General features: G+C 35.7%; 1 protein-coding gene across 6 annotated transcripts in view; it reads left to right on the plus strand.

The window, feature by feature from the left end:
* Positions 1-21,898, plus strand: part of LOC138716301 (uncharacterized transporter slc-17.2-like) — a 341,565-nt gene that overhangs the window by 104,692 nt on the left and 214,975 nt on the right. For 5 of the 6 annotated variants that reach the window (XM_069849237.1, XM_069849233.1, XM_069849232.1 and 2 more), the window contains 2 exons: positions 5,454-5,603; positions 18,700-18,832. In XM_069849237.1, the coding sequence (XP_069705338.1) occupies positions 5,454-5,603; positions 18,700-18,832 (283 nt within the window). The remainder of the gene's footprint in view (positions 1-5,453; positions 5,604-18,699; positions 18,833-21,898) is intronic. The other variant, XM_069849236.1, reaches the window with a different exon arrangement.

The raw sequence follows: 21,898 nt of genomic DNA on the forward strand, positions 1-21,898 counted from the left end.
CGAGTGACTGAGCTAGAAGAACTGTGAACTGAGAACTGATAGTTCTGATTTGTAAATAGTGCTTTGTAAATATTAGTTAAGATTAACAGTTCATTGTTGTTTGTAATAGTCCAAGTAAATTGTCATTGTCGTCGGTGGAGTGCTATAACGAATACTGTGTTGAGTGAAAATCCAATTGTTGACGAGAGCGTTTAAGGCGAATTGTAGAAAGGAATTATTGTTGGAAGAATAAAATCCTATTGTTGAGTTGAAATAAATTCACAATATGTTTACATTTCGGCAGAACGTGAATGCCACTGTCAATGACCTTGCGTCCAACACATACCAATACTCAACAGAAACACAACAGAGTAACAAACGACTTGATTCAGCGTATGTATCAGGGAAAGTGAATGATGACTATTCTTATTTTCAAAAAAGTTAGACTCACAAAACACATTATGTTTTCTGGGAAAGCCTTGACAGTTACACAAAAACATCATATGTCAGTTATTTAAGCCTGGTGATTCGCAGTTGCGCTCGGGCGTGGGTTCGATTGCCATTTGGGCTGATTACCTGGTTGGGTTTATCTGAGGTTTTCCCCAACCGTAAGAAGAATGTGAGGTAATCTATGGCAATCCTCTGCCTCATCTCTCCAAATACTATCTCGCTATCATAATTTCCATCGATACTAAGTAACCCAGTAGTTGATACAGCGTCGTTAAGTAACCAAGTAAAAAATATACACCTTGTATAATAATGAAAGACGCTATACTTTCGAGAATTAAACTGGTAATTGCACTGTTATATTCAGTATCTGAATATAATAATACTTACTTATTACTTACTTACTTACTTACTGGCTTTTAAGGAACCCGGAGGTTCATTGCCGCCCTCACATAAGCCCGCCATAGGTCCCTATCCTGAGCAAGATTAATCCATTCTCTATCATATCCCACCTCCCTCAAATCTATTTTAATATTATCTTCCAATCTACGTCTCGGCCTCCCTAAATGTCTTTTTCCCTCCGGCCTCCCAACTAACACTCTATATGCATTTCTGAATTCGCCCATACGTGCTACATGCCCTGCCCATCTCAAACGTCTGGATTTAATGTTCCTAATTATGTCAGGTGAAGAATACAATGCGTGCAGTTCTGTGTTGTGTAACTTTCTCCATTCTCCTGTAACTTCATCCCTCTTAGCCCCAAATATTTTCCTAAGAACCTTATTCTCAAACACCCTTAACCTATGTTCCTCTCTCAAAGTGAGAGTCCAAGTTTCACAACCATACAGAACAACCGGTAATATAACTGTTTTATAAATCCTAACTTTCAGATTTTTCGACAGCAGACTGGATGATAAAAGCTTCTCAACCGAATAATAACAGGCATTTCCCATATTTATTCTGTGTTTAATTTCCTCCCGAGTATCATTTATATTTAATATAATAATAATACATATCTCCAAAATATTTTGCGGACTTTAAAAGCTTCACTCTCTAAATTAATTCCTGAACTGTGTAATATTATTTACCTTAAAGGCAAGAAATCAATTTTTATTTGTTTATTAGGCCTAAATTAATTTAATTATAGAGAGTTTCATATTTTAATAAAGGATAAATTGCATCGGAAAAAGCTGTAGTTTACCCTTAAATATTGCAAAACTTCATTTTTCACACTATTTTATTAAACCGTGTCGGACTGTAAAGAAAACAACTATCGCAATGTCCATATTTTATATGTTGTGCAATATTATAGTATTGTGAAATTTTAATTTTCCTACCAATTTTTTTATATTTTTCTATTAAAATTATAGCATATAGTCTATTAACCTGTTGCATCCTATAGGATACTTTGCGAATTTAAGGGTTAAAAAAGAACATGTATATGCCTTATATTAAAACGCCATTGCTGCTTAGGGAAATGTGAAATAATATGTATTCAAAATCACACACTATATTATTATAGGCTATGTAAACAATACAAGGGCCCTCGAAATATTCAAACACGTGGTCACTACTAATGCAAACAGCCAAGTAGGGATTCACAGTGGGGACGCAAGCTACATGAGAAATAGAACTAGTTTGTATTCACTTGATCTGCTTGATTACTTGTCAATTTACTTGCTTATTACTTGTCTTGCCTCAAAATTTGGGCAAGTTAATGTCCACACAGAACAGTAATTTGGAGCAAGATACTTGTTGACAAGTTCGTCACATAAGCTGGATTTTAACATGCGAACCTCTCATCCAGCAACAAATATAACAATCACTAGGACAAAAATAAAACATTAATAAATACCCAGTTGTACGATCGCGGAATAAATCTTGGAATAGTTATTCGTGGAATTCTGTAACTATAAAATAAATGGAGCTTCGTGTTGTATGATGTTCGTTCATTCCAAGGTTATCTGCTCCATAGTTAGCAGAATTGGAACAGAGGTTGGCAATACTTTAGATGGTGTTCTGTTTATAAAGTGCATTTACAATACCAGTTTTTTATATTTCTGAACATTTTATTACTACGAGTATTTTGTCTACGAAGTTTATTATAAAGAAATGAATATGAATCAAAAAGAATTAGAAATCAAAACTATAAGATAGAAGATACAGTCAAGCTAGTTGAGATAGTGAATCACCATAATAATGTGCTAGAAAAAAACTGATGGCTTAAGTCATAATGTCTATCAAAAGGCAACAGCATGTGAATCTATAGTTAGGTTATTTAATGCTCAGACAAATACCTATAGGAAAGCAGAATGTTAATACTGATACTATAATTATTATGTATAGTGACATCAAAAACTTTTTCCTTACATTTTTGTTATACACTAGTGGCAAAAAAACCGGACCGACTCTTGTAGCTGATTTCAGAGCCTTGTTCACTCCAGAGCACGATAGACTGGTAACTAAGACTTTCGTGGTTCGAATCCTGCCTGGGAAGGAAACTTTCTTTTGTTCCTTATTCAAATTTATTCCCAATACTTTTCGATTGCAGCGATATTTTACTACTTAATTAACTTATTGTTCCCAGAACATGAATTTTACCGGCAATCGAAAAGTATTGGAAATAAATGTGAATAAGGAACAAAAAAAAAAGTTTCCTTTCCAGGCAGGATTCGAACCACGAAAGTCTTAGTTACCAGTCTATCGTGCTCTGGAGTGAACAAGGCTATGAAATCAGCTACAAGGGTCGGTCCGGTTTTTTTTTTGCTACAACTGTACCTTGTTTTTTGACTATACCATGCAGGCTTTGCTTAATGGTAAGTTTTAGTTGCCATGGTAATATTTTACATTGCATGGGTGCAATCAGGACATGGTTAAAAAATGTAAGGAAAAAGTTTTTGATGTCACTTTACAATATTGCCTTATGAATTTGTTTAAAATTTAATTTTAATTATTTAAAAAAATAGGATTTCTTTACAATGATGATAATGTGAACTATGTTTACCTGTCTGTCATGTGTTCCAAATCATCATTGATAATAAAAATCTGACTTTCAGGTAGTAGCTCCCTGTAAAGCAGGTTTGAATAATTTCAAGGAAAAATTGTTCCGGGGCCGGGTATCGATCCCGGGACCCTTCGCTTAGCGCACGAATCCTTTCCCGACTGAGCTACCCCAGGAACCATACACGACAACGTCACAATTTTTCCTTTATATCCACACAACTCAAGTGAACTGACAAGACGCCAGAACCCAACTTTGAGTGCACACAATTCTGTGTGATTAAATTGTGGCTTTCTGTTAACGTACCTCCAGTAACGTTACTGCGCTAAGCGAAGGGTCCCGGGATCGATACCAGGCCCCGGAACAATTTTTCCTTGAAGTTATTCATCATTGATTAATTACCGTACGCTTAAAACAGTGTCCATTTTTAGTTTAAATCTTGCCAGAAATTCTTCATGGTCATACTCATTTCATACATCAGGTCCATTATGCCTTACTTTCTTTTGTTTCCGCGTTCTCAAAAATATATTATATAGTAATTTACAATCCGTATTATAGATTCATGTCTAATGCTGCTGCCATGTTATAATTTATTCTCTAGATAACACAACAGTGACTCAAACCATTGAATAGCTTATTCAAAAGATATCCTCCGAATAATGCACTATTCCGAGTTCGTAGTACACATTTCTCGCGTAACCATGAAGTTAATTTTATCAGGACCTTATTCCGTGTTCGTACAACTGGGCCTAAATGACTTAATGGAAAAAATGCCAGATCATTGAATAGGGTAGATGAGGGTAATTGTAAACAGGGGGTAATTGTCAAATGCTGTGAGACATACAAAACTGTCAATATAAAATTTTCAATTTGGGAGAATATTTAATTTAACATGTTGGCTAACCTACAAAGCAGTTTCGCGCCAAATAGGAGTAACTGCTTAGTTGTGAACGAATGTTTTGTAAGAGTCTACAAAAAAAGTTGAAAAAGAATTTTGCTTCACCTTCATTTTTGGCATTGTAAGTAAACGTACAGTGTTATTTTTTTTTTTAAAGAATATGTTGTTTTTATGAGTAATATATAGTAGTTAACATTTATTACAATGGTTTTGAGATCTCCTATAATCTCAGTTCATTAAATTATGACGTGTTTACATTTGCCCCATAGTTTTAATTGCTTGGGGATAATTGTAAACATGTTTACTATGGTTACATTTCGTACTTTTCAGTAATAAAATGTCAAGAAATTATATTAGAAAGAGACTCCCATCCAACTACACTGAAGGGGATTTAGAGTGAGTTGTCACAGATGTGAAAAATAGTAACTACATTTATCGTGAAGCTCAGGAGAGGTACTGAGTTCCTATATCGTCATATATCATAGGTTAAAGGGATGAAATGTACCAGTGACCAATATTAAAGTTTCAAGGAGTACAGCTCTTTCTTCTGAAACAGAACAAAAAATATTCAATGTCTGATAGCCCTTGCGAAAATTGGTGTTTGCAATTACCACCCTCTCAAAGGGGTAAATGTAAACAGTTGAGGTAAATGTAAATTAGCAATTAAAAGATGAAAAAAAAGTCAACCTTATTAGTTTAAACCCATTTTCAGAGAAAAGAAAGATCTAAAAATAACACAATGTTTCTTTGTCATGCTTACCGTTACTGAGGGTTGTGTAATGTTGAAATATATTTGAAATCAGTGAAAAGTATTTACAATTACCCTGGTCTACCGTATTAACTACAACATGAAGTCCTACATGACAGCTGTTGTGCTAAATTTTTAAATAGGTCACGACCTTCATCCTTGAAAAGAAATCTGCTGGACGACAACTCAGTTGAATGTAAGAAGAGGTAACGTCTAACTGCGTGTTGAAAATTGATTAGCACAAGTGTTTGAAAGCAGGAAAACCACATTGAAAGTGTGATAATGGTACTTGTGCAATTAAAAAAATGTTCCATTAGTTAGTGAAGAGTTTCGACATCCGGCAGGAGATTAAGGGGTCCACTGACGTCAGCTTGTTGCAGGTTCCGCCTCCTCCTTGGCGATGTCTTCTATGTTCTCTGCCGGTGTGGGCCTGCGCCACGGCCACTTTCGGTAGCCAATGGGGTCAAGCGACGCTACAGCTGGCGGTCACCAAGTACCTCATGCTGGTCTACGGCTTCGCACTCAGATATGTAAGAGACTATGTACAATGTTACTACGTCTTAAGTATAAGAGTTATCAGCACTATGAAGAGTAATGCAACTCTCCTTACGATCTTTTCTACTGCTGATGCTGATTTCATTTTTTTTAATGAATAAGGAGTCCTATTCCTAATTGATGATTATTGTTTCCTTTCTCGTAGTACAAGTAATCTCTTATTGGAGATATGTTATTCTCATCTAACCTAATCGTCTATACTCCCACAATGTCTATTCTATATTTATAGTTCTTTTGCTATTAATGTTACTCCTTCTGACCTATAAAGATCCTATAAAGACATTCCAGGTACCAAATCTCATAACCTTATTCCTTTGCTGTGATCGCGCTAAAGAATCAGTCCCATTCCGAAGCTTATGTTGGGATTTTCGTAACAAGTTTTTTTGAAGTGATAGCACAGTCTAGTATATACAGTCACGAAACTCAATACGTAGAAAATGTGCATCCATAGATAGTTGCTAACCACTAGGATTGCTAATATCGCCTTATTACAATGCGAAATAGTACCGGCACAGTCTATTGTTCCTAGCACCCTCACAACTCAAGCGTCGTGACTGTTTATACTAGACTGTGGTGATAGTAGGTTGTTAGCCATTTGCCCAACCCTCACTCTGGAGGACCATCCCTTATCGGACGTCCACAACTACTTATTTATCACATGTAATACATTTTTGCACATTCAAAGAACAAAACTAAAATTATTTCAAAAATTTATTACCATAATAATATACTCTCATAAAATGATCGAGCATATTGGGGATTAAGTCAATGGCTTTCCCAAAACACGCTATGAAATATTTCATATAAAACAATTTTTATCTCGAAAAGGAAACAAAAACGAACAAGATTGTATTAAACTATTTTGTTTGAAATATTTTAAAAGAATAATTCCCTAAAATTAATTACATTGCCTACAGTTCAACCTGCATGTGTATATATATATATATATATATATATATATATATATATATACAGTGTGTTAATTAAGTATGGAATATTACTAATAACTCTTTATATATTCACTTTATGAAAAAATACCAAGAACAAAAGTTGTTCGAGATATCTAACTAGAACTTAGGGCTGTGGTCTCACAACAGTATTGATTCATGTACAGGGTGTGGCAAAAAATAACACTTTTTCAAATGGCACCCTATATTAAATTTTACGTATTTGAAATCTCCATTCAATTTTACATACAAATAGAAGTTTGACTCAGCATAAATGGTGAATACTCTCTGATAAATGCTAAGGTTCTTTCAAATGCTTTGATACTCTCTGGTAAATGTTAAGGTTTTTTGAAATGCTTTTATAATGTAACACAAAATAAATGTGTGTCTTCATATTTCCATTACCCCAAATTGTAATACCGTAAATTAATAATATATTACGATACAACGTTTGGAAGTACTTTTTACAAAATCGTGGAAAAGTTTGAAAAACGAGCAGAGCGAGTGTACTTCACAAATATGTATTGAACAACATTTTTTGCACTATCATACCTTTAAAATTGCAAATTCAATATATTTTGCATTGAAAATTTAGAGCAATATTATTCCAAAGTCTTCGCAAAACTATGCTGTAATAGTAACTAAGTAACAATACGTTCACTGTAATGGGTCTATTTCGGTATAGTTTTATGTTAGGCTATGAATAATGGTTTCCCTAGCAACAAGTTTCTGTGTGGGAATTCTAACTTTCAAGACCTAACAACAATACTAGTGCCAAGAAGTCAAAAGGGGAATAGCAATGGCAAAGGAAGCTTTTAATAGAAAAAGGACATCTTCTGCGGACCTCTGGAGAAAGAACTAAGGAAGAGGCTAGTGAAGTGCTTTGTGTGGAGTGTTATATTGTATTGGGGCAGAAACATGGACATTACAACGAAATGAGGAGAAGCGACTAGAACCATTTGAAATTGTGATATGGAGAAGAAGAGAGCGTGTGAAATGGACAGAGAGAATAAGAAATGAAACTGTATTGGAAAGAGCGTGGATAAAGAAAGAATGATGCTGAAAGTGATCAGAAAGAGAGAAGGGAATTGGCTGTGTCATTGGTTGAGAAGAAACTGCCTACTGAAGGATGCACTGGAAGGAATGGTGAACGGGAGAAGAGTTCGGGACAGAAGAAGATATCAGATGATAACGACATTAAGATACATGGATCATATGCGGAGACAAAGAGGAAGGCAGAAAATAGGAAAGACTGGAGAAAGCTGGGTTTGCAGTGAAAGATCTGCCCTTGGGCAGAAAACTATGAATGAGTGATTTTTTTTTTTTATTTTTAGTGTATAAATCGTGGTTTTTAAGTGCATACGTGCATGCATATTTTTCCGTTTTTTAATGCATATGAATCCGCCCCGTACTCAACATAAACTCTGTTCAGCAATCGATTTCAGAATTCTGTCTCCGTCGTGGAAAGCCGATGCAATGTATATCAAGGATATATTATACTATATGAATATTAAATGACAACAGGGTACTTTAAATAAGTTTCACGTCTTTGTCCGTTCGTGTTTTGCAATGTAAAATTGTTATCACCTTGCCCAGGAGTCCTGATTCGGGAAGTCCCGTATCCTAATGCATGTCACTAGTTAATTGTAACATTTCCTTATGGTGAGGTGCAACACAAGACATTTGACAAATTAATAACATGGGTGAACTAAACCGGTTCCATTAACTACGTGATTGAATACGTAAGGAGCAGACTAATGACATCTTTACAAGTTGGAGTGGCAAACTAGTCTACCGGCAGTGCACGATTATCAAATCTAGTTGACCCTGTTACAGACGTAATTGTGACAGTTCTTGATTTAAGATCCAATTTAGACAGCACTTCACAAGAGTTAGGCCTACTGCATCGCGTTTCATAAATATTAGGACCCTTCATCTGAGAAGTAATTATTAGGCCTGTCTACTAATTATTAAAGAAACATGGGCATTGCGACGAAGTGAAGAAGAAACGAATATAAGCATTTGAAATGTGGATATGTAGAAGAATGGAACGTGTGAAATGAACAGACAGAATAAGAAACGAAGCTGTGTTGGAAAGAATGGGTGAAGAAAGAATGATGCTGAAACTGATCAGTAAGAGGAAAAGGAATTGGTTGGGTCACTGACTGAGAAGAAACTGCATGCTGAAGGATGCACTGGAAGGAATAGTGAACGCCAGAAGAGTTCGGGGCAGAAAAAGATATCAAATGATAAGATGTATGGATCATATGAGGAGACAAAGAGGAAGGCAGAAAATAGGAAATATTGGAGAAAGCTGGGTTTGCAGTGAAAGACCTGCCCTTGGGCAGAACACTAAATGAAATGAAATTATTAAAGGGCTCCCTGCAGGAAGGAGGTATCTCCACTTTTACGAAGTTGTGAAAAAAAAAATCAAATTTTAATTGAACTTCTTTTCTTTTTCAGAGTATACCCAAATTGCTTGTTAAACACATGTCAGGTTGCGCTACTTCGGCTTAAACCATAACATACTCTATAATAAATATTGTAACTATGCCGTTGTTAGTTTTACATTTAATATTTGTGTTAATTATTATTATTATTATTATTATTATTATTATTATTATTATTATTATTATCATCATTGGAACAATTCCCAAATTTACATTGGAGATCCTCAGAAAATTAAAGATTCCTGAAAAGACTCTTCAGACAATTGCATCAATCATTTTAAAATCTTCATTCAACATCATCAATCACCATCTCTATTCATCTTTATAATATTCAATGTATATTATTTATTTTCAATAAACTTTTATCGTTTTGATAGCTACCACATCTTGTCGCAGAATATTCTTTATTAAAATTTCATTATGTATTTTTTTAACATTAATTTACATTTTCATTTTTGTTCATTTGAATTGATTAGGATGCCGATATTTTAAATCCAAGATTTGGACGGCTATCATTTCGATTGTCTCTTTCTTTCTTGTATTAGTTTAACAAGTGCCCAGTAGTGTTCTTGACCCTGTTTACACTCTTTTAGGGCTTTAATTTATTTTGTATTATTTTGATCAGTGTATCTTTTTTTTTTTTTGTATTTATATGTGCTATCTGGTAGGACGGAAGAGAAGGCTTTTTGGCTTTAATACTGTCGAGTAAATGAATTAATGAACGAACGAGTGAACAAATAAATAAAGAAAGAAGTAAAGAAATAAGAAAGAAATAAAGAAAGAAGTAAAGAAAGAAATGGATAAATAAATAAATAAATAAATAAATAAATAAATAAATAAATAAATAAATAAATAAATAAACGAACGAACGAATGTTTCATTTTTCACTCACTCAATTATTACAGTCAACAATTTGGGGGGGGGGGTTAAAATATAAAGAAATAATCGAGCTACTTCCTTTTTGCAATAGCATTGGATATAATTAGCCACATTTTGCATTGACTCATATTATATTGTGCGAATATCATGAACTACAACACCGTAGAATGAACCTAAAATAATGTCATTAATTTCAGGGAGTTACTTCTTGAGATATTTCAAAGAAAAAAGTTTAATACAATTTTCTTCGTTTTTGCTTCCTTTTAGAAATAAAACTGTCTTATATGAAACATTACAAGCGTGTTTTGTGAAAGCCGTTGATTTAATTCCCAATATGCTGAGTGAATTTAAGAGAGCAGTGTATTATTATCCATTAATTAATCAATTCATTCATTCATTCATAATGTTCTACGCAAGGGCAAGCCCTTCACTGCAAACCCAGCTTTCTCCAATATTTCATATTTTCTCCCTTCCTCCTTGTCTCTGCATATAATAAACGATTAAAAGAATTTTAGTTTTGTCATTTAAATGTGAAGAGATTTGATGCGGACAAATGTGACATTGTAAAATTCTTTTAGAGAACGAGAAGTTACATTTGTTCGGCTCAAATTTCTGCAAATTTAAAGGACAAAACTAAAATTCTTTCAATCATTTGCTATCATAATACACTGCCCTCTTAAATTGACTGAACAGTTTGGGAATTAAATCATTGGCTTTCCGAGGACACGCTATTAAATATTTCATATGAAACAATTTGTATAGTAAGGAATGAAGCATATTTTTGATATGTATCATTGTCTCAATTGATTTTTAACCATTCACCTACCGACGGCCTTGCTAGCGTCACAGTTCACATAATTCATAACCTTCGCGTACTCACATCTGGGGCTTTACTACTGGCGTGACAGGTGGCGAGCTTGCACTCAATTTGATTGCAGTTGAATATGCATTTACAACCTCGTCCTGTACGTATTTTCCCCGTGAGCCTTATTACTTCCATGAACTCCTATTCTATACACATTGTAGTATAAGACTTGTCGTAAAGCTTGTGACTCTGATAATACTGATGAACAAATATTGCACAATGTAATTTTCCAAGTCTGTGTAGTTTCGCTTAATTTCACCATGAATCCAAACATCTCTGTTCCGTTATATTAGCTTCTAATTTGAAATAAAATGTGGACATCAATAATTGAATCGTTGGGCCGAATAATAGTCTATGTTACAATCTGCTAACTCTGCAGGAAGAACAAAAATGTTACAACGTAATTCCGCTCATAAATTTACTATCGGACGGGTAACATAGACCGTTATTCCATCAATATGTTTCGTACATTAAGCGAAGTATACGATTGTATGTTATTGAAAGTCATATTACATATAATAAATGTTTGCAACATTTTCAACTCCACAGAAATGCTACTGGGGAATACAGACAATAAACAGTTTTATACAATCAGAATATTACGAAATATAGAAAATCAATAAAAAGGTTAAATAAAATTATGAACAAAATGATTGTGACATTTATTTTTAAATGCTATATATTAATATGAATTAATACCATATAATTTATTAAAGTTACACTCAGTGTCATGTTACGAATAAACATAAAATACTGATCAAATAATAATACTATTATTAGAAAATAACTGCAGTATTGAGATGTAGGGACACCATTAAATTAATGAGAATTGTAACAATAACAAATGAATAATGAAAATTAAATATTACAGTTGAGAAATTGTTAGGGAATGGAATTTGAACCCCTGTCCTGAATATGCAATATCCATCCCAACAGATGGCATATCTGTTAAATATAAATTTTATTAATAATGAAGACAATAACAATAGAACGTTGGTACGTTAAACCAAAGGTCCCGGGTTCGTTACCTGGCCCCGGAACAATTTTTCCTTCGAAATTACCCAAATCAACTTTACAGGGAGTTATACCTGAAATCTTGATTTGCATAACACACGTCACTGTTCGTTAACAGAAAACCATAATTTAAGTCACACGGAGTTAGTGTGCACTCAATGTTGGTTGCTTCACGGTTGTCAGCCCACTTTGAGGTCTGTGGATATAGAGGGAAAAATTGGATCGGTGTCGGGTAGAGTTCCCGGGTAGCTCAGTTGGTAGAGCGTTGGTACGTTAAACCAAAGATCCCGGGTTCGATACCTGGCCCCGGAACAATTTTTCCTTCGAAATTATCCAAATCAACTTTACAGGGAGTTATACCTGAAAGCTTGATTTGCATAATACACGTCACTGTTCGTTAACAGAAAACCATAATTTAAGTCACACAGAGTTAGTGTGCACTCAATGTTGGTTGGTTGCTTGACGGTTGTCAGCCCACTTTGAGGTTTGTGGATATAGAGGGAAAAACTGGATCGGTGTCGGGTAGAGTTCCCGGGTAGCTCAGTTGGTAGAGCGTTGGTACGTTTAACCAAAAGTCCCGGGTTCGATACCTGGCCCCGGAACAATTTTTCCTTCGAAATTATCCAATAACAATCACAGTTTTTAAATGCTGACTGTAAGAGAATAATACATTTTTAAAGAACTCCTTTCTGACATCAAGAGCAAGTTCTGAGCACATCTTCTTACAAGAATTTCCACAAATCTGTTCCTGAAACGAAATACCGTGATAAAATTCTAAGATAAACTGTAGTGGCAAACACAACATAGACCAACTAACACTAGGTAAAGTGTAAATTAAAATACAGCTTATAAAATATTTAAAAAATAACAGGAACTTACATTACTTGGGGGGATCTTTCGCACTAACTTGCGACTTCGTCTCATTTGTTGTATACTCAAGACCACTATCTCTCAGCGACTTTCGTGACACATCTTTCCACTTATTAATATTAATTTGTCTGGATTTTTTTTTTTTAGATTTATTTAGCCGCTCAATATCTACCGTAGTAATCCTCACTGTCTTGCTGTCGTCCATTTTACGTAATAGATCAACCGAAACCTGATACACAGAGTTCAAGTACCCAGTATTCGTAAAGAGAACAAACTCCTTTGCAATAACTCCCGATACGATGTAAACAACTGGACACGCTAGAAATGACTAGTGACATAGACCGTTGTTCCAGCCAAGAAATTCATGGTTGTAACTCGTGTAGAAGCGCCTGTGATACAGATATTTATAAACAATTTTTGTGGCAGCTGTGTAAGACTATACAGAGCATTATTCCATTGAAAACTCGATTTTGAAAAATTGTAACATAGACCGTTATTCGGCCCAACTCTTCAATTACTTTCTCGTTAAAGAAAGAACAGTGTTCTGACTGAAGCCGTTCATAAATTGTTTTAGGCACTTGTTTTAACATCATTAACATGGTGGAAAAAAAAAGTTTTTATCTGTCCCCATGACAATGTTTGCTTGTGAGTTGAAGTCTAGCCACATTTCTTCGTTCTCTTGGCCTCTAATTCATAAATAACTTATTTACGTTATGCGCTTTTCAGACATTCTTTTAACGTGCTGCGTTCATTATTAAAATGAATAATCTTTGAGCAGGGTATGAGTCGAAAGCTATGAAAGGGAATTCTGTGACGGACGTTTTAAGAGGGTTTTGCGCGTTCTTGCTACGGAATCGTGTACGTTACTGTGTTATTACGTAAATAAAGTTGTTGATGTTTGCGGTTTTATACCAACTTACACAAATTAATGTACAAATTAGTGGCAGTGCGTCTTGTGTGACTGCTGTGAAGTTACAAAAACGAAACCAGTAACTGAAATTACATTGTTGAGAACGTTTTTACTAGAAATATGCCGAAACGAGGAGCTGAACTAACGAGACCTCGACGTGAAAAAGAGTGCAAATGAACCGCTGAAAATCGGTCAAAAAGAAAAAAAAGAGTAGACTGGAGCACGTTCAGGAATCCAGGACGAGAAAAAAGGATTATCTTTTCCGTTTTCTGCAGTTGAATCATAAGTGTCCAACTATCCACGATTTAGTGAATGTTCCTACTCCGCCAATAATCAACGTGTGCAAAACCTTCCTACTTCTGTCATTTCACCAAATAAAACTGCTCACCAAATAATTTTGAGAAGCAATTTATTTAAGGGGAGTCTGTATTTCTATATCTTACGATGTTCAATTCCACAATTTAGAGTGCATTTTTCTCAGAAATTATAAAATATACAAATGTAGAAAAAAATAGGGCATACGTAACATACTTTTATGTATACAACCGGCGAAATAAATTCAAAATTACACTGAACGGTTGGCAAAAATAAATTCATTGGTAACATTTTCTGCATCAAGAATCACTACAAATTATAATTATTTTTTTTTTTATTTTTGCTGAAAATGGAAATAATCTTACTTTCTTAGCCTACTGTTTAAAATTATATTGTATATTAATTTTAGCCTTCTGGGTAGGCCTACAATACATTCTCAGAAAAGTACACAATGTCACAAAAAATAAGAAAGTGCAGAAAAATTGTCCCAAAGTTTCCATAGCTGACAATGTTAAATTCCTCAATTTTGGGTGTGAACTTTTCTCAGAAATTATAAAAGATACAAATGTGTAAAAAAAAAAAAAAAAATAGGGCGTATGTAACATACTTTATGTAGGCTATACAACAGGCTAAATAAACTTAAAATTCCACTAAGCGATTGGCAAAAAGAAATATTTCATTGATAACAATTTTTGCAATACGAATTACTACAAATTATATATTTCTTTTTCCTGAAGATAGGGCTAAAAGAAGAAATAAAATCATATCATTATTTTACATATATTAAACTACCGGAAAACGATAAAAACCAAACTTACATTGTTTTGTCAAAATTCGGTGCACATACTTCCCTTAAAGTCAGAATGATTTTATGTGCTTCATTTTTCATAACTTATTTAAGCTATCATAAACCAATTGTTTAATTTTTTTAATTGTGTAGAGTATTGAGTATAACCTAATAGTGTTAAATTTAACCTAATTTAGTCCACTGTGGAGTAACGGTTAGCGCGTCTAGCCGCGAAACCAGGTGGCTCGGGTTCGATTCCCGGTCGAGGCAAGTTACCTGGTTGACGGTTTTTTCCGGGGTTTTCCCTCAACCCAATATGAGCAAGTGCTGGATAACTATCGGTGCTGGACCGCGGATTCATTTCACCGGCATTATCACCTTCATCTCATTCAGACGCTAAATAACCTAAGATGTTGATAGATATTTATTTATTTGTCATCAACATTTATATTAGTTATGGTGTACTACAACCTAACCTAAGATGTTAATAAAGCGTCGTAAAATAACTTACAAAAAATTAACCTAATTTATCCTTTCTCAATGCACGAACATTTATCTTGTTACTGTATATTTGTGGACATGAAACAGGCGTTTGTCAGAGCGGATTGGAATAAACTGACGAGGATCCCAAAGAAAATTGATGTGGAATAGAAAGAGAGGGGGCTGTTCAGTAACCTTTATATGAAACAACGAGTCAAAGTCAGAATAGGAGAAGAAAATGTCAGAAGGAAGTGAAATAGGAAGAGGACTACGACAAGGATTCCCCTTATCATCTACCCTGGTCAACATCTACTTGGAGGATTTAGTAAAAAACTGTTTTCAGAACATGGGAGGAGTGATAGTAGGAGGAAGAAGAATAAAGTGCATAAGATTTGCTGCTGATATGGCGTTAGCAGAAGAGGAGATGATATTAAGGCATATGCTACTGGCACTAAATGACAGCTGTGAGCAGTATGGAATTAAGATAAATGCAAACAAGTCGGGTCATAGGAAGGAAAGTAAAGAAGATAAACTTGCGAATTCTAAATGAGGCAGTAGAGCAAGTGGACAGCTTCAGATACTTGGGGTGTATTATATGCAGTAACATGAGCTGCTGTCAAGAAGTCAAAAGGAAGACAACAATGGCCAAGGAAGCTTTTAATAGAAACAGGAGCATCTTCTGTGGACCTCTGGAGAAAGAACTAAGGAAGAGACTAGTGAAGTGCTTTGTGTGGAGTGTGACACTGTATGCGGTAGAAACCTGGATATTACTATGAAGTGAAGAGAAGCGAATAGAAGTATTATGTTGAAATGTGGATATGGAGAGGGATGGAAGCGTGTGAAATGAACATAAAGAATAAGAGAGAAATGAAGATGTGTTGGAAAAAGTGGATGAAGAAAGAATGATGCTGAAACTGATCAGAAAGAGGAAAAGAAATTGGCTGGGTCACTGGTTGAGAAGAAACTGCCTTCTTAAGGATGCATTGGAAGGAATGGTGAACGAGAGAAGAGTTCGGGGCAGAAGAAGATATCAGTTGATAGACGACATTAAGATATATGGATCATATGAGGAGACAAAGAGGAAGTCAGAAAATAGAAAAGACTGGAGAATGCTGGGTTTGCAGTGAAAGTCCTGTCCAAGGGCAGAACACTATGAATGAATGAATGTATGTATGTATGTATGTATGTATGTATGTATGTATGTATATTTGCAACTTAAGAAATTTCACTTCTGCCGCTCGTAGAGGCTACACACACATTTGTTTTCCTGTTAATTATATTTTCATATTTTAGTGAATGGGTTGTAATCGCTTGTAAGTCCTTTGAATGGAAATATTGAAGGTTAGTGATAACTGGTAAGAGTCATGTTTAGTGTTACGAAAACCCTAGTAACGAATAAAATCCGGTCCCCTCTGTGAAGTGAGTCCACCCATTCATTGTCAAACAGGAAAGTGGTTTTGTATATATCGCATTATTTTCCGAGGAAAACATTTACGAAGTGCCGTCCTTCAACAGATAACGATAGCATGTGTTTATTTACGTTCTGAGATATCCATTGCAAATGAGAACGTAAAAGTCTCCCTATCGAAATGCGATAATTTTATCATAAATTTACTCTTCAACTACCCGCCTTGGTAGTCAGGTGGCAGAGCGCTGACTTACAACGACCGCAGAACTGAGTTCAAATCTCGGTGATGGCGGAGTTATGTTTGTGATGGACAAAGTCAAGGTTGTGAAGGTTTTCTCGGAGGTTTCTTTCATCTCTCCACCAACAATCAATCTCCACTTCTTTATCATCTTCGTCTTGAAATATACTAGAGCAATACCTATAGTTGTACAGGTCTGAATCGATCCTTCGCCATTTTTTTCAAATTGTCATTAATATGATCAAGTCTCGTATCGAAACAAAGACTATTACCTGACCTGTTACAATAATATTTTGTAAAAAATGAGTCTTCAAATTCATATCTTCCTTAATCTGGGAAAGATTTAGGTTTCTTGTGATTTTTGCTTGGCCTATGCAAGCCAATTATATTTTTGAGTGTTTTGGCTACAAAAAGAAATAACTGTTACCGACATTTTTTCTAGAAATTATTTACATATACGTATCTTTTGAATCTATCTTGTACTCAAAAAGTAATGCACAACATTTATTTAAAAATTACATTTTTATCCTACAGCTTTGCTATTTTCATAGAATGTAGATACAACCTTTAGGAACAAAATGTCACTTTTCTACATAATCCCCGTTCCTTTCAACTGCCTTAACGACACCTTGGAACGAGGGCCTGCACGGGAAAAGTCTGGACCAACACGTCTGAGCCACTCTTTAACAGCGTGCACGAGGGAATCATCTTCAAACCTCGTTCCGCGAAGGGATTCCTTTAGTTTACCAAAGAGATGGTAATCGCATGGTACCAGATCAGGACTGTAAGGCGGATGTTTCAGTGTTGTCCATCGAAGTTTTCTGATTTGGTCTGTGGTCTTTTCATCTCCTGTCACAATTCTTGCAAGAAAGTCATCTCACCATTCTCATACTGGTCCAAAAGTTTGCTGCACACTATTTTTCGGGTTTCTTTGCGAGCACAAATCTTTTTAACCCCACTGTTTCAATATTCTGCACACACTTGCTTCTCCTATTCCAACTTGGAGTGACAATTCTTTCACTGTTACGCGTTTGTCAGCCACAATCATGTTAACGCGCTGCACATTGTCAGGACGTCGTGTAGTGCAGGGTCTGCCGCTGCAAGGAGTATCCCGAATATTGGCGTGCACTCTTTCACCAGATGATCTGCTTGCCCACCTACTAACCGTACTGCGATCGACAGCTGCATCTCCATACACCTTTTACAACTACTTGTGAATGTTTTCCACTGTCTCGTTCTCACAGCATAGGAACTCGATAACAGCACGTTGCTTCTGACGAATGTCAAGTACAGCAGCCATCTTGAAGGAGTGCTATCGTGGCACCACTCAAGGGAACGACTTAAATTAAATTTGAATACAAGCGAAAATGATGTATATATGACCTCTATAAATTGCAAAGGTATAGAATAAAAAATGAAATTAAAATAATGTTGTGCATTACTTTTGGAGTGATCCTCGTAGATAGAGGGTAACAGACTGATGCACAAGTTCTTAGCGTTTTTATTTTCCCTAATAATAGTGTGTTTGTAAGAAATTTGTTTGGCATATTGTCATTTGTCATTTTAATTTCATAGTATTCTGTTAGGCCTACTGAATATTTCTTCAATCTTTTAGGAAAACTGTATTACGTAAGTTGTTAATTTAATGCTAGTATTTTCTGGAGTGCTGCTTTCTTCAAGAGGAGTTACAGAAGTTATTGTGCTCATTTACTCCATTGGATAATAGGTGATACTTCTAATAACATAATCTTCTTAGGTCGTAGTGGAATAGAGCCAAGAATCTGTTACCTGTCTTAAAACAGATGAAAACTGTTTAATTAAAAATCCTATACTTTATTGAAATTTTCCTATCGTCCGTTTTCATAAAATTATAAGATAAATAGCTAATCTTCGTTATTTTGGTTCTAGGACCGCGTGTTATCGGTTTTGCCTCATTTGGGACACTTCCTAGCGTCGTTGACCTTTGGGCGTTTGGTGGACCACGTTCGAGGAGAAGCCATTGTATCCACTACCACTGCCCGGAAACTTCTAGTATATATCTGTAAGTGGCTTGAACAGACATTAGTCTGTCTTAAGATCCCGATTATTCCTTAGTTTTTGGTAGGAACTGTTACCCTCTTTAGATACCTTGAAAGAGCTTAGGAGACATAGAAGTAGAGCTCCTTGCTTTCATATCTCAGGCATTAGAATGAGGTAGTGTTGTCAACACCACGTTCCGAAATCCCTTTGTCCCCGAGAAAGATCCGGTACTCAATTGACAGAAAGCTGATAGAACCTGCAGCCATTCTACAAGTTCTGACATTGAGAAAAATCCCGCCACCATCGGTAATTGAACCCGGTATCTTTCAGTCGCTACTCAGATGCTATAGCAGTTAAAGTTTTGTTTTTCTGAACCGACGCATGCGACATGCGAGATGCGAAGCCCGCATCTCAGGCATTAGAATGAGGTAGTGTTGTCAGCACCACTTTCCGAAATCCCTTTGTCCCCGAGAAATATCCGGTACTCAATTGACAGAAAGCTGATAGAACCTGCAGCCATTCTACAAGTTCTGACATTGAGAAAAATCCCGCCACCATCGGTAATTGAACCCGGTATCTTTTAGTCGCTACTCAGATGCTATAGCTTTTAAAGTTTTGTTTTTCTGAACCGACGCATGCGACATGCGATATGCGAGGCCCGCATCTCAGGCATTAGAATGAGGTAGTGTTGTCAGCACCACGTTCCAAAATCCCTTGTTCCCGAGAAAGATCTGGTACTCAATTGACAGAAAACTGATAGAATCTGCAGCCATTCTACAAGTTCTGACATTGAGAAAAATCCCGCCACCATGGGTAATTGAATCCGGTATCTTTAAGTCGCTACTCAGATGCTATAGCTTTTAATTGGTTTTTCTGAACCGACGCATGCGACATGCGAGATGCGAGGCCCGCCTCGCACAAATCCGGACTACACGAGAGATAGTGAGTGGTTTCTGTCTGCGAGATGTGAGGTCATAGAAACCACTCACTATCTGTCGTGTAGTCCGGATTAGTGCGAGGCGGGCCTCGCACCTCGCACGTCGCATGCATCGGTTCAGAAAAACCAAGGCTTGACTGAGCTTTCCTGGTGCGTCTTTTGTGATAAATGATAGCATCGATAATCATGCAACAATTTGAACTCTGTTACAGAATTTGTAAAGTGTGACAAGCTCTACAAAATTAGCCAAATAAACTGACAGACACGATTATGCACTACGCGATGTCATCAGCGACAGTTAAAGGAAAATCACTAAGAAGCAGAGCTAGAGTTGCCGTGTCTTTCCCACTATCAAAGCATAATATGTTTATATTTTACCCTAAAATGAATTACGTAAGCGATCACCAAGAAATATAAAGTTACCATATAATCTCTGTATTGTAGATCGTAAAGTTTCGTGTTGTGATTGGTCTATTACACCAATGCGTTGGTTGGTCTACGACTTACATTAACATGTATGTAAGTACATCATAATATGTAGGCTATATTTCTGTGGTGTTCGGGTTAAGGGAGATAAATCATTTTTTTTGTGCAGATGGAATTTTGTTCCCCAGATGAACATACAATTTAAATATTACGTTTTCTTTTATTAAATTCAGTATCTTCATTTGAGTCACTAGAACTAGTGCTATACACTACAATTCTTTTAGTTAAAGACTTAATGGCATTCAGTTACTAATTAGGACCTAAATGAATTTAATGAATATGTATTTCCTTTATAAATAATTTGTTGGACTGTCAAACTTTACACACCTAAGAACAAAAAATTCTTAGAAAATGTGCTGGTTTTACAAGTAAAATGTACACACTAGTGAAAGTACTCCTTCACTGTGAAAAAAAAGACTTGTAAAGTAACGAAGTTTGTGAAAATTGGTCTTTCTTTGTAAAGTTCAACTTTCCAAATTTATGATGATGGATGAGTGGAACAGAGAAAATTTTCTCTCCGGCACCGGGATTTGAACCCGGGTTTCCAGCTCTACGTGCTGACGCTCTATCCATTAAGCCACACCGAATTCCCATCCCAATGCCGGATTGAATTCTCTCATTTTAAGTTCCACCTCTTGGGTTCGCTCTAGTGGCCTACCCTCATGCACTGCTTCATAGATGTATGACAGTGGCACAATATCCACACATGTGCCGGTGCCGGAGAGAAATTTTTCTCTGTCCCACTCATCCGTCATCATATGATGACGCAGAATTTCTGCACGGAAATATATGTACTTCGATACATCGTAATAATTTCCAAATTTAGATTTTGAAAGAGAAGTTTACAATTGGATACTTTAAAGTAGAAGGGTGCAAAGTGCCAAAATGAAACATTGGAGATAAGATAAAAAATGTAGCTATAAGAATAATTCTGTGGTGTTTGGGTAAAGGGAGATAAGTCATAAAAATGAGTTTGAAGAAAAATGAAAATTAAACTTTGAACCATTATTACAAATAATTTTCTACACAAATAAAGCACAACAACTGCTAGTATTCTTTCATTTTTGCACACTCACTTGTATAATTTAACTTGTGTGTTCATCTGGGGAATAAAATTTCACCTGCACAAAAAAATGACTTATCCCCCTTTACCCGAACACCACAGAATTGCACATATTTGTGTCATGTTTTTTTTACTGATAGAAAACAGCAATAGTATAGTGTTTACTCATTAATAATAGTGGTATGTAAAGACATTATTTCTCCATATTTAATTATATAACACAGATTGTGAAAAGGGTTAAGTAATGGGTACAGTTGCAGTAGAATGGTGCAAAGTCCAATACCTATTTTTTCCTATTCTGGAGCAATTTTTACTCACAGCTCTGCCTGTAGAACTGCCTATGCTCCTCATTTGGAAGATAGGGAGTCATTGCTAGTAGATCCCCCTTCTTTTCTTCAGTAATTTCCCTATTTTATGCTTGAACTTGAAACAATGCTGACTGCACATCTTTCATGTTTTTTTAAGCACTTTAATGATATGCACTGCTTCATTATCATGGGACTATTTCACAGAAACACTACCTGCTTTACCAACATCATACTGAATGCAACATGCCTTAGAAATACTCGTATTCAAGTTCTTGATGGAAATTTGTTGATCAG

This window comes from Periplaneta americana, chromosome 16, assembly GCF_040183065.1.
Source record: "Periplaneta americana isolate PAMFEO1 chromosome 16, P.americana_PAMFEO1_priV1, whole genome shotgun sequence".
Taxonomy (NCBI): domain Eukaryota; kingdom Metazoa; phylum Arthropoda; class Insecta; order Blattodea; family Blattidae; genus Periplaneta; species Periplaneta americana.